This window comes from Neomonachus schauinslandi, chromosome 4, assembly GCF_002201575.2.
Source record: "Neomonachus schauinslandi chromosome 4, ASM220157v2, whole genome shotgun sequence".
Classification (NCBI taxonomy): Eukaryota; Metazoa; Chordata; class Mammalia; order Carnivora; family Phocidae; genus Neomonachus; species Neomonachus schauinslandi.
The window spans coordinates 28560052-28572549 of record NC_058406.1 but is presented as its reverse complement, the minus strand read 5'-3'; the positions used below and the strand labels follow the sequence as shown (position 1 = coordinate 28572549).

The following is a 12498-nucleotide window of genomic DNA, read 5'->3' as shown; positions in this document are numbered from 1 at the left end:
GAGACAGCGAGAGAGGGAACACAAGCAGGGGGAGTGGGAGAGGCAGAAGCAGGCTTCCCGCTGAGCAGGGAGCCCGATGCAGGGCTCGATCCCAGGGTACTGGGATCATGACCTAAGCCGAAGACAGACGCTTAACGACTTAGCCACCCAGGTGCCCCAAGAGTGAGAATCTTAAGCAGGCTCCACACGTGGAGCCCGATGCGGGGCTTGATCTCAAAATCCTGAGATCATGACCTGAGCTGAAATCAAGAGCCAGACACTTAACTGACTGAGCCACCCAGGCACCCGCATTTTTGTTTTTTTTTTTAAGTTGAAAAAACAACTAAAAAATTAGAGTCCTGTGAAATTGCCACCAGAGATCCCCATGATTTAGATGGGTGGTCACCATTGACTGGTATTCACTAGGTATAAATTTATCTAACTCATAAACTAATAGCATCAAGTTCAGTTACCACCATGTTGTCTACAATAATAGCATAAGAAATTTAAATATTGTAATGAACTCTGTGGACATTGCCAATGAGAGGAGTGACTTTGCTAAAATCATGATATCCTATGTCTCTGGCTTTATATTGGGTCAGCTAGCTCACCAAAAACAGGAAATTCAATTCGTTTGCTTCACTTACTCTTAGCAAATCCACACTGGCGCCCAGAGGTGATCCCATTCTTTTCTAATTGTTTCCAGATCCCTCTGAAAAATAATATCCCCCTTACTGTTCCATAGTTTCCTGCATCCATTTTTTTTCCTTAAAAAAATGGTGACAGCCCCCCAAAAAGAAAAAGCAATCACAATAGCATTTCCAATCTCCAGTATTTTAGTACCACTCTGGATTGGATTCTTGAGTGGCCTGGACATAGAATGTGACAAGATTCTGCCCTGGTTCCTTGTAGCACATGAGAAATTTTGTGTTCACTTGTGATGTGCGTATTGTCTGGGCCTGAAGACTTCAGCTCATTTGAAGCAATGAGCAAGGAAGGAAAGGATGATGAGGCAAGCATCTGTACACCAGGGACAGAGCTAAGCAGTTTCTCATATATTGTCTCCTGTTTCATCCCCCGTCTTAGGAATAAGCTTGCTCTCTATGGTATTTCTTCCACTCTTGTCAAGTTTTTTTTTTTTTAATATTTCTAGTTTTTATTTATTTTTTTAAAGATTTTGTCCATTTATTTGACAGCACACGCACAAGCAGGCAGAGGGAGAGGGAGGCAGAGGGAGAGGGAGAAGCAGGTTCCCTGCTGAGCAGGGAGCCCGATGTGGGGCTCGATCCCAGGACCCTGGGATCATGACCTGAGCCGAAGGCAGACACCCAACCACTGAGCCACCTAGGCACCCACTAGTTTTTATTTAAATTTTAGTTCATTAATACATAGCATCAGAGTAATTTCAGAAGTAGAATTTAGTGATTCATCTCTTACATATAACACCCACTGCTCATCACAGTATAATCTTGTCAAGTTTAGAGTTGCTCTACTTGGTGGGAAATGTGGAAGCATCTAGGAATCAATATTCCTAATACTGGTAATATTTTACCTCTCTCCCTCTGTGGGCCTGTCCTAGCCATTCTTTGTGGATCTCTGTTCTGCGAGTGCACCTTCTGACACCAGTCTGACAGCGTTAGGGCTCTCTTTTCTGGTTCAGTGCCTGTCCTGCCTTGTGAATATGTGCTTGCTCCCTCTGAAGCTGTGGTCATTTCTGGAAGTGTCTGCTCCCTTTCATCTTCGTCGGGATACTTTTACTAAACTGTCAGAGTTCTTGTTTTAAAATCTCCAGTGTTTGCTGAGCCATCTTATCTGTCAGATTCTTTGGCCATGATATTTCACCTCTTTTTCTTTTTTTTTCCTCCTCTGAAGCTTTTGAAATCTGCACACCAGGCTTTAAATAAACATACTTGACCATGTCTAGTGTTCCCTTTCTCTTCTGTAATGAACTTTAAGACCATAATGTCACTTTCTCCCATAATTCCCATATGTTGTACCACATTAACTTCTTTCTTTGAGGGTATATCAGTTCTCTGTTCTAAGAGGTCTTTAGTTATATTTGGTCCAACTTTTCTTTTACAGCACAGCAAAGATTATGGTAAGTTTTGCCATGGAAGGGGTTTTGTCTGTAGGTGGTCCAGAACTGAAATTCTAGTCTGGGGCAGGCAAAAGTCTCAAGCACAGGGTTATCCAGGGGGATTTTAATGGGGACAGGGATGTTGTAACACTTGTCTGCCTGATGGATACTCAGTCTAGTCTTGACTGCTGCTCATTTCTCATCCTGCAGTGTGGGCCAAGCTGAAACTGCAGAAGGCATCAGAACGGTGGCAGCCTGACACCGAGGTGGGTGCTAACATAGTGTCGGGAGAATGTCAAGTGACCGCTCTCTCATCCTGTAGAAGGGAGGTGAAAGGCAGTCCCTGGTTCACAGTAGTGGCGAGTATTCTGTGCCAATATTTGTAAATTGGCTCTTGACATATAAGCCTAGTTTATTTGTGATATTACATGTGTCAGACTTGAAATGTGTGTCTTAAGACCGGTTGTATTCTGCTCTTGAGATGTTGAAGTGGCAAGCAGGAGTACCCAATGTCTTACCCCGCCATGAGGATTCATAGGCTAAGAAGTTGTGAATCCATATCATAGGTTAGGTCTCCTTTGAGGAAAGCATCCAGTGAGAGATGAGCCTGTCTCATGGGGTGGGGAGGCATCCTTGTTGGTCTTGAGATAGTCATCCCAAAGAGCAGATTCAGAGATGAGGAATGACATGTATGTGAGGTGTGGTAGCTGTTCTTTTTTTTTTTTTGGTCCGTGATTTCCAATATTTCTTTTTTTTTTTCTTTTTTAGCAGCAAAGCCCTTTACAAACAGTAATGTAGAATTCTGATATATAAAATAAAATAAAGGAGGATTATACTGGAAATGAGGAAGCTCAGCTTTGTCTGCCTCCCTTTTAAACCCTCAGTGGCCTCAGGTAGAAAGGGCAGAAACCTAGGGTCTTGGGAATCATTTGAGAACTGTTGTCTTAGGTCACCCTTTCTCAACCGGCGTTCATCATCTTAGAAATAGAGAGTGATTTGAACGAACTATTTTCTCAGGTTTCCCAAAGATAGGTCTTAAATGGTACCACCCTACAGGCCTGGGATGTGTTAGTTCATGACACACAGTGGATGCCTTAGAGCAGTCGGGTTTGATTCTCTTGCAGAACCCCAGTTGAGAAAGGCTGTCTTAGATGAATGCCGTGAAATCAGGCCAGGGTGAGCTCAGGTACCCAGAGCCTTGTTCCAAACATTTCTCCCAGGAGGCATAGCTAATAGTGTGCCCCTTTCTTTTCAGGAAGAATATGAAGACTCCAGTGGGAATGTTGTGAATAAGAAGACTTATGAGGATCTGAAAAGACAAGGATTGCTCTAGTGTTCAGGGACGTTATCTCAGCTTTTGGGCTTGCCCAGGCTTACCTGAAATCTGCTTTTTCTATTTCTCCCAACCAAATGCTCCTAAAGACTCTGCTACTTAGTCTTAAGGTCTAGCATGCATCTTGTAAAAAACAAGGCATGCTGGCAGATTGCAGGGTTGAGATGTGTTTTATCTTTGTTTTATATTAAAAGATTGTGTCAGAAAATAAACCCAGCCCTTCTTCAGAATGTGTCTTGTTCTAAAGGCCAGGATTATGGACTGACTCAATCCTTTAGTTCTTAACACTTCCCTACCTCTTTCTCATCAATTTAAGTAGCAACTACGGTTTGAGGAGCAGTGGTTATGTTACATTTATTCTGTTAGGTAGATCTGACCTAACCTCTTTCCCCAGGCCCATTCGCTGCAGTGCCCCTAAAGGCGCATCACCCCAGGATAAGCCCTGCCCTAGCTGAGTTAGCCAATTATGCACGTATTAGACAAAGATGGGGAGGGTGAGCCAGGGCCTCTGCTGAGGACAAGATTGTGGCACCAAGATTTGCTGCCTTTATTTGCATAAAGGAAGGAGTTGAGTTGTCCTGGAATGGGTCTGCACCCCTGCCCCTGCGCCTGCCCCATGCCTCAGCAGCCTGGTGCCCAGTGGCTCTAAGACCAGCTGTGACTTCACCTGCTTGCTAGTTCTTTGGTGATCCTGTCTGTCTGTTTCTTCCGCAAGATCCCTCCTTGACTAAGAAGTGGCTAATATGCTCATGTACTCCAACACCAGGTAGCCAAGATTTGGGTGGCATTGAGCAGCTGCCCTGAGGTCTGGATCTGGTATCCCGAACGGAAAGACCTAGGGGAGCCAAGGAGGCAGTGATCCGCCCACAGGCACGATTGTCTGAAGGCCGGAGCCTGTTCCAGAACAGGATTTCTCTGGGGGCCTCCTTTGGCCCTCAGCACTCAGACCTTCAGTTTGTCTGTCTATAATCCGCTTGTAAAAATCCCAACTCCGGAACTGCGCCTTCCCTCATGCTCCTGTGTTGCCCTGGTCATCTCCACAGCAGTAAGCTCTCACCACCCCTGCCCTTGTGGCACGTCACTCTGGGTTGGTGTTTTCCCTCCTGGTTTAACCATCCCTTCCGGCAGCTCCTCACCTGTTCGTTTGTGCTTTGACTCCTCCTGTTGCTTAAAACCCCAGTTGGACAACCTCTCCAGGGACTGAGCTTCTGAAGCACAGTGAGTGGATAATTAAATCTAATTGAGCAACTAGAAACACTGAATACCAAAAACTGGCCCAAACTGCAAGGAGACCCTGCCATTTGGGAAGAGAGTTGAACAAAGCCTTGGAAGTGGGAAACGTGGAGAGGGCGCTTCCGTCCAGCCTTCCTGTTGGCGCGGTAGCAGCACTGGGGCTCCCAAGGGATGAACCTGCTGCTTTCCAACTGTCCCGTCCCTCAGAGCCTCCTCTTCAGGAGTGGGTACCTGGATTCCGGGGTACGTGCAAGAACCTGTATTGTACCACGTGGAGGGGAGGCAGGACCGGGTTCTGAGGAGTCCTGCCATCACCCTTGCCCAGGTAACTGCCGCCCAGCGAACTGTGCACCACAGCGGCCTTCGAGGAACCCTGGGGCTCTTCCCTGTCACAGCTAAGGATTCTTTTCTTTGTTATATTCATCCAAATTTTTTTTTTAATTTTTTTTTTCTTCTTATGTTAATCCCCATACATTACATCATTAGTTTTAGATGAAGTGTTCCATGATTCATTGTTTGTGCATAACACCCAGTGCTCCATGCAGAATGTGCCCTCCTCAATACCCACCACCAGGCTAACCCATCCTCCCACCCCCCTCCCCTCTAGAACCCTCAGTTTGTTTTTCAGAGTCCATCGTCTCTCATGGTTCGTCTACCCCTCCGATTTCCCCCGCTTCATTCTTCCCCTCCCGCTACCTTCTTCTTCTTTTTTTTTTTTCTTAACATATATTGCATTATTTGTTTCAGAGGTACAGATCTGAGATTCAACAGTCTTGCACAATTCACAGCGCTTACCAGAGCACATACCCTCCCCAGTGTCTATCACCCAGTCACCCCATCCCTCCCACCCCACCCCCCACTCCAGCAACCCTCAGTTTGTTTCCTGCAATTAAGAATTCCTCATATCAGTGAGATCATATGATACATGTCTTTCTCTGTTTGACTTATTTCACTCAACATAATACCCTCCAGTTCCATCCACGTCGTTGCAAATGGCAAGATATCATTCCTTTTGATGGCTGCATAATATTCCATTGTCTATATATACCACATCTTCTTTATCCATTCATCTGTCGATGGACATCTTGGCTCTTTCCACAGTTTGGCTATTGTGGACATTGCTGCTATAAACATCGGGGTGCACGTACCCCTTCGGATCCCTACTTTTGTATCTTTGGGGTAAATACCCAGTAGTGCAATTGCTGGATCATATGGTAGCTTTATTTTCAACTTTTTGAGGAACCTCCATACAGTTTTCCAGAGTGGCTGCACCAGCTTGCATTCCCACCAACAGTGTAGGAGGGTTCCCCTTTCTCCGCATCCCCGCCAACATCTGTCGTTTCCTGACTTGTTAATTTTAGCCATTCTGACTGGTGTGAGGTGGTATCTCATTGAGGTTTTGATTTCATCCAAATATTTTTTAGTGCCATCTATGTCCCAGCTGGCTTTACAAACCTTGAGGATTAGGTGGAGGTGAGATGGTGAGTGGGAGCAGAACCAGCGGTATGGAGGCTCAGTGACCACCTGGACAGGGAGAAAGCCCTCCGGCCAACTCCACCAGGCCCCAGGGGCACGGGGTTAGCAGCGGAGGTGCGGACAGACTGGCAGAAGTGGTTCTCCCAGAGGTAACTCCTTGAAATCTGGCCTGCAGGGGCTCTGCCATAGCAAGAACAGGGCTCCCACTCAACGACCTGACCGGGTTCGGGCAGGAGCAGGTTGGTTCCTTCTCAGCTTACAGCAGTAATCCTTAATCTTGGCGGGTTCCTAGATTCCTTTGGAAATACAAAGATAAAAATTGTGGACTTTCTCCCCAGGAAAATACATGTGCATAGATACTTTTGCACACCACTTGAAGGGTTCATGAATGCCCAGAAGTCCATTCTTGGTTCCTGAGTCTTAATCTCTCCCTTAGACATGGAGTTCGAACGTCCACCTCCTGGTGGAGACCATGGCGCTTCCTGCTGAGAACAGGTGACAGCTCCCTCTTCAAGGAGGAAGGCTGCTCATCAGGGAAGGGAGTCCAGGCAGGAAGCTGCCAAGGAGTCATTCCTGGGCTTGTCCCCCAGACTGGTCCTGCTGAAACCAGAGGCTGATCCCGGGATGAAACTCCCAGAAACAGGAGTCTCCTCAGTCCCACCTCTGAGAGGAAAGCCCATCGTCGATCTGTGTCCAGAAAGGCCATCCCTTTCCTCCACTTTCTTTCTGTTCCCTTCCCTGGGGTCAACTTGAGCGGGAAGGCTTCACAAAGAAGAGTACCCTAAACATAACCAATGTGTTGGGGAAGTGAGGAGCAGACATAGTTCTGGGATTTTTCTCCTCCCTCTGCATTATTTTATCCTTGGGACGATGGCTACCCCTCATTGTTCAGATCCTGTTAGCAGCCTCACCTCAGAGTTCTCGTGGGAATCGACCTGTGGTCTCTCCCCACACACCACCCTTTCTACTACCAGCCAGCCTGAGTTCTCCCATTCCAGGTGGGTTCTGGAAGGACACGGCCTCCCCTCCTTCCTGTCATTCCCGAGTTTCTGATCTCTCTACCTGCCAGGTTTCTGATCTACACAAAGAGGCATGTCCCAGCAGGACCCTGGGATGGGGGTCCTTCAGTCTGCCCATGCTGCCAATTGGCTTTAATTTCTCCCTCCAGCTACAGTCTGGACATCCTTTGGCTGTGCTCCCTTCTTTTGTCTGTGGCCCCTGTGTCCCAGTGGCAGCAGTGTTGGAAGGAATCCCCGGAGCTGAGAAGTGATTCCGGGGGCTGCATTATGCGCACATGCTCCCTGCCCTCCATAGCTTCAGGTGTGCCAGTAGGTCAATGGCTGGGAGAGTGCTGGGGCACAGGGAATATTGGGAATATTCTCTCTAGTCATGGAGAGGTGCACAAATTAAAGTAGATGGGCAAGAACCCAAAGTAATGCAGATTAGGAACTAACCAGCCAGGCTTTCTGATTCTGCTGAGTGTCTGGCCCCCTCACACTCTTGAGTTGTCCCTCCAGCCTCATCTACCCAAACCAGGGAGGAGGGAAAAAGGCCCATGTGGGAGGCCCTTCCTTTCACATGGACACAGACTTCTGGAGAGCCTCTGGGCCCTTCTCTTAACCTGTTCACCTTTGGAAACAGTTCCCCTTGGAGAGGTGTTGATGGGAGAACTGCTTCTTGCTTGTGGTGTTGGGAGGGAAGGGAGCAACAGAGGGGCTGAGGCACCTGGCGGTAAGAAGCGGTGAAGGTAGGGGCGCCTGGCTGGCTTAGTACCTAGAACATGTGACTGTTGATCTCAAGGTCCTGAGTTCGAACCCCATGTTAGGAGTAGAGATTACTTACAAAAGGAAAAAATTAGCAGGGGTGAGGGTAGAAAGACGTGGCCCCTACTGCCAAGCCGCACGTCAGCACCTTGGATACCGACCACTGTCCTGTTCGTGCAGCCCTCAGCTGGGTCCGTCGCGCTCTAGCTCCTGTAGCACCTCGGCAGCAGTCTGTGGCCAGCAGACGGGGCGGCTTTGCTCAACAGTAGCTGTCCTCAGCCTGGGGACCCCAGCCCTTCCTGGACTCCGACCAACCCTAACTCATGACTGTTGCTGGACCCTGGGACTGCCCCTCCTTTTCTCTGACCTCATGACCTCTTTCACTTGACCTTTCCTTGACCTGGGACCCTTCAGCTGGTTGCTCCCTGCAGTGGTCCCCTCTCTCCTCCTCCTCCTCTCCTGCTGGTCTTAACTGGTAGCCCAGAACCTGGGGTGAAGTCAGCTGACCCCTGCTCCTGTCCAGGAGGAGAGAGCCTCCTGATGCCTTCACCCCATGGAAATGGGGCCACAATGTTCAAACCTGTCCACAGATATGCACAGCTTCTCCTGCTTCAGAGAGATGTGCTACCAGGGAGGCAAAGTTCTCCAAAGAGCAGAGCACGGGGAGCATGGCTGTGAGGTGAGGGGCTGGGTGGGGCTGCTGCTGACCCTGCATGCAGTAAGGTCCTGGGAGAGAGATGCTGACAGGAGGAAGAGGAGTCAGTGGTTGGGGTTGGGGCAGAGGGTTGAGCTTGGTCAGGACTGGCCATCCCTGCTCCTCCCAGACTCTGGGCACTCTCTTCCAGCTGATTCGACTCAATGCTGCCCACTACACGGCCCAGTGCAGCCTCACTTACAACAGGGGAAATGAAACCAGTCCCAGTCCTTGCCTGTGGGCCAACAACTGGGCCGCCAGCCCAGGCCCTTGCTCTTTGCAGGGCTGCAGTGGCAGCCCACTCTCTCTGCTTGGCACTTAGTGAGCCGGCCTCTGCTGAGCAGGCCCACCAGCCTGGGGCCAGAGCCCCTCCTCCATTGCCCTGACTCTCACTCCTCCCATTGGCCCCGTGAGCTCTGAGCCCCACCCCACCGCTCCCAAGCCCCAGCCTGCCCACCCACTAGCCCCCAACTCTGAACCCCACTCTTTGAAAGGCCCTCAAGTCTGAGGTCAGTTTTCACCAATCCTCAGCCTCTAGCAACACCCTAACCTCTGAGCCTGGTCAGGCTGACCCTTACCTTTGAGATCTACTCTTCTCATCACTCCCCAAGTCTGAGATTTGTACCTTTGGTTCCCTACCCCCTCCAGATTCCCCCTCCCCCCACTTCCCCCTCTCCACACCAGCACTTCCCTCCCCACAAAACAGTGCTGGTCCAGGGTGGCAGCACAGTGGGGAGTTTCAGGTTGTGATTGCCCCACCCCCCACACAAACCATTTGGGGTGGAGAGCTGGGACTTTGCAGAGGGTTACCACCCCATCCCACTCCCTGCAGCAGACCGACCGACTGTTACTGCACTTCCCCAGGCAGCCCTGCTTGGCTCCCAGGCCTAGGCCACCTGACCATCCTAGAGGACAAGCTGCTTCCTGCTACACTCCTGGTGACCCCCAAGAGGAACGTGGCTCCTTCACACCTGCCTGTTCTGGGAGGCAGGGACAGAGTGGGGGCTCGGACCAGCGGACCAGCAGACAGATGGACAGACACGTGAGGCTCCAGCCCCGCTTCTGTGCAGCATTCACTCCCTGTTCAGCCTGAACAGAGTTCCCCGCCCCTCAGCCTGCCCTCCACTTTCTCTTGCAGGGGAAAATCTGTGCCACCTTCTCCTGCCAAGGTAGTGACTGCTTCAAAGGGCAGAAAGCTGTGACCATGTGCCCCAAGGGCTTGGACTTCTGTGAGGTGAGCCCTGGGAGTGCTCCAAAGATTGCGTTGCTGTCCTTCCGCAGAACTGCATGCCTTTCTCCTCACGCCTGCACAGAGCGGGTCAGCAGCCGGATCTGGCTGGAGCTAGAGCTGCTGGGGGCCAGGCTGCCCGGGGTCCAGCAAGCTTGACCCTCTCAGCTCTGCGTTATACCAAATCCAGGGCAGCAGCTGGGATTTTCCAAGTCTCCATGACATGCTTCCTTGTTTCGGGTCACCCTGTATGTTCTCTGGGGACTGGCCGGCTGACCTCGTGGGGAGGGAGCTGCGGGTCCAGGGAGGTTCAGCTCAGCCCTAGGCCCACTTAACACTTTCTGCCTTGGTGAGTGGGGGGCAGGGGCAAGTGGAGTACGAATGGTCCCATCTCTTCTTGCAGCTGAACTTGTCCAGCTCAGGCTATGCTGCGGGCTGCAGCCAGGCCTGCATGGCAGGGACCCCCGGGGGTCCCAGGGCTGTGGCTCAGCCCTGCTGCCAGGAGTGCCGCCAAGCCTCAGCCTCAGGCAACGGCCTCCAGCTTCACTAGGAATCTTCACTGGGAGCCCCCTGTGCTGGGCCATGGCTGGGACCATGCTCCTGCTCCTCCACTCTGCCCTGCTCCCTTCCCACTCCCCTAGCTGGGCCCAGCAGAACCAGGGAGCTGCAAGGTCCTGCAAACCCCAGTCCCACCCCAGCTCTGATTCCTGCAGCTGTATCTTCAGTGAAAAGGATTTGTCAAGTCCACAGCCTGGGTTCCAGGATCCTTACTTCTCCCTCCCAGGGCCTAGGCCTGAACTTGATGCCCTCCAAGGGGACAGGGCCTCAGCCCCAGTCTCAAGGAGAGGCTGGGGGTCGTCTGGAAAAACAGAACCTCCCTCCTGACCCCCATCAAATGGGAGGACTCCAAAGTCTGGCCCGGTCCACTTTTCCCAGACCTTCCTCCCCAGCTTTTATCATTAAGCGTGGGGCTGGAATTGGGGTTCCCCTGCTTTCCTGGTGACCCCACCCCCTTTATCTCCAAGGGTCTGAATCAATTCACTTTCTCCTCATCCCCTACGTAACTTTGAAATCAAATTCAAATAAACTTGAACTCCATTTGAGTTGTGGATTTCTGGCAAAAGGAGAAGATTGGGAAGAAGGTGCCATCTGTTTCTGGAAGATGTTTACATAGGTAGAGTTGGACTGGCCATTAGGGCAGCAACTCCCAGCTTAGTGAAAGAGAAGGTGGCACTGGTTTGAGGTCACAGTGGCCACTCCTTCCCCAACACTGACCCTTTGGTTTGGGTCAAAGCTTAAGAGAAGGTGTATACATTAGGACAGTTCATTAATTCGCTAATTCAGTAAACACATTCTGAGGGCTGACTGTGCCAGAAACTGTGCAGGGTGATATGGAAAAGACATCGCCCCGTCCTCAGGGAGCTTACAGCTTACAGCGACATAGCCAATAGGGTGAGAGACTGGTCCTGGACTCCCGTATCCGAGCTGGCCCCTTTTGTCCATCTGGGGCAAACTCCTTATCTTAGATGCAGAAATCAAGGCCCAAAAGGAGGAAGTCTGTAAATCAGGGGAGGGGGCTTCAGAGCAATAGGCTGTCTTGAGAGCTGAGGGGCTCCCTCCCATGTCCTCTCTCCTCCCAGAGGAGGAGGGGAGGAGGAGGATTGGGTCTCTGCATGGCAATGCACATGAACAGTGTTACCCCTTTGCAAAGCACACTCACATTCATTGTCTTCCAGCAGTCCCATGAGGCGGGCAGGACCAGGTGCTCCCGTCACGCACACATCACACACACGGGAGAAGGGAGGAAAGGTGGCAGTGTGTGGCAGGGTCAATGCACGGAAGCTGGAGGAGACCAGCTGAGCCCAATTTTGCCACTTGCTAGCTGCAGGGCCTTGGTCACACTGTTTAACCTCTCTGATCCTCAGTTTCTCCACCTGGGAAACAGAGGTGATGGTTCTTCAACAGTGCTGTTCTCCTTTAAGCTAGGACAAGGTAGTTCTGTGGGGAGAAAGCGTTCCAGTCAAGGCCAGAGCTGGCCAGCGTGGATGGGAGTTGAGGATGGAATAGAGGAGAAAATGAAAATGCATTCTTTTTTCCCTTAAGGCAGACGTGGCCATCTTCCTTCCGTGCCCTGGGCGAGGAGCTCTGGCCCCATGACTTGGAGGGCTGGGGTGGAAGTTAGATCAGTCACTAAGAAAACCTTTCTGGAATCGGGAGCCCAGCATAGCCCAGGACCTAAAGAGTTAATGGGGGTGGGGAGCACCCCCCCGCCCCCCCCGCCCCCCCCCACACACACCAGCGCCCCCGTGATTGGTGCGGGCATGCTGGGACTTGCAGGCTGGCTGACCATCTTGTGGCGTAGGGGCTGCTGGGAAACGTAGTCACTAGCCGGCCAGGGCCGCGGTGTCCCACTACCCAGCAGTGACAGCTCGGGAGGTAGGTGGCAATGGCAGGGGGCTGGGAGCAGGTGCGGAGCAGGGAAGCCAGGGCAGGGCTGGGCAAGAGGGAGTGGGCAAACTGAGGGCTGAGACCCTTGTCCTGCGGCTATCAAAACCGGACACCCCCTGGCCTGTGGCTGATGCAATGAGGCCTGCTGGGCGGGGCGGGGGGGGGGGGGCAAGGAGCAGTGGGATGTTTTTTCCTGTCTCCAAGGAAAGAGGAACAGGACTGGGGTCCTTGTCCAGGATGAGACACCGCCCTTCCTGAGAACAGGAC

The 12498-nt window shown here is 51.3% G+C and overlaps 1 protein-coding gene across 2 annotated transcripts in view; it reads left to right on the top strand.

Annotated features, from left to right (window-relative positions):
* SF3A3 (splicing factor 3a subunit 3) overlaps nucleotides 1-3615 on the top strand; it is a 28005-nt gene extending 24390 nt beyond the window's left edge. For both annotated transcript variants that reach the window (XM_021683733.2, XM_044913978.1), the window contains 2 exons: nucleotides 2267-2322; nucleotides 3312-3615. In XM_021683733.2, the coding sequence (XP_021539408.1) occupies nucleotides 2267-2322; nucleotides 3312-3389 (134 nt within the window). In that variant the 3' untranslated portion in view covers nucleotides 3390-3615. The remainder of the gene's footprint in view (nucleotides 1-2266; nucleotides 2323-3311) is intronic.
* The last annotated feature ends 8883 nt before the right edge of the window (nucleotides 3616-12498 follow it).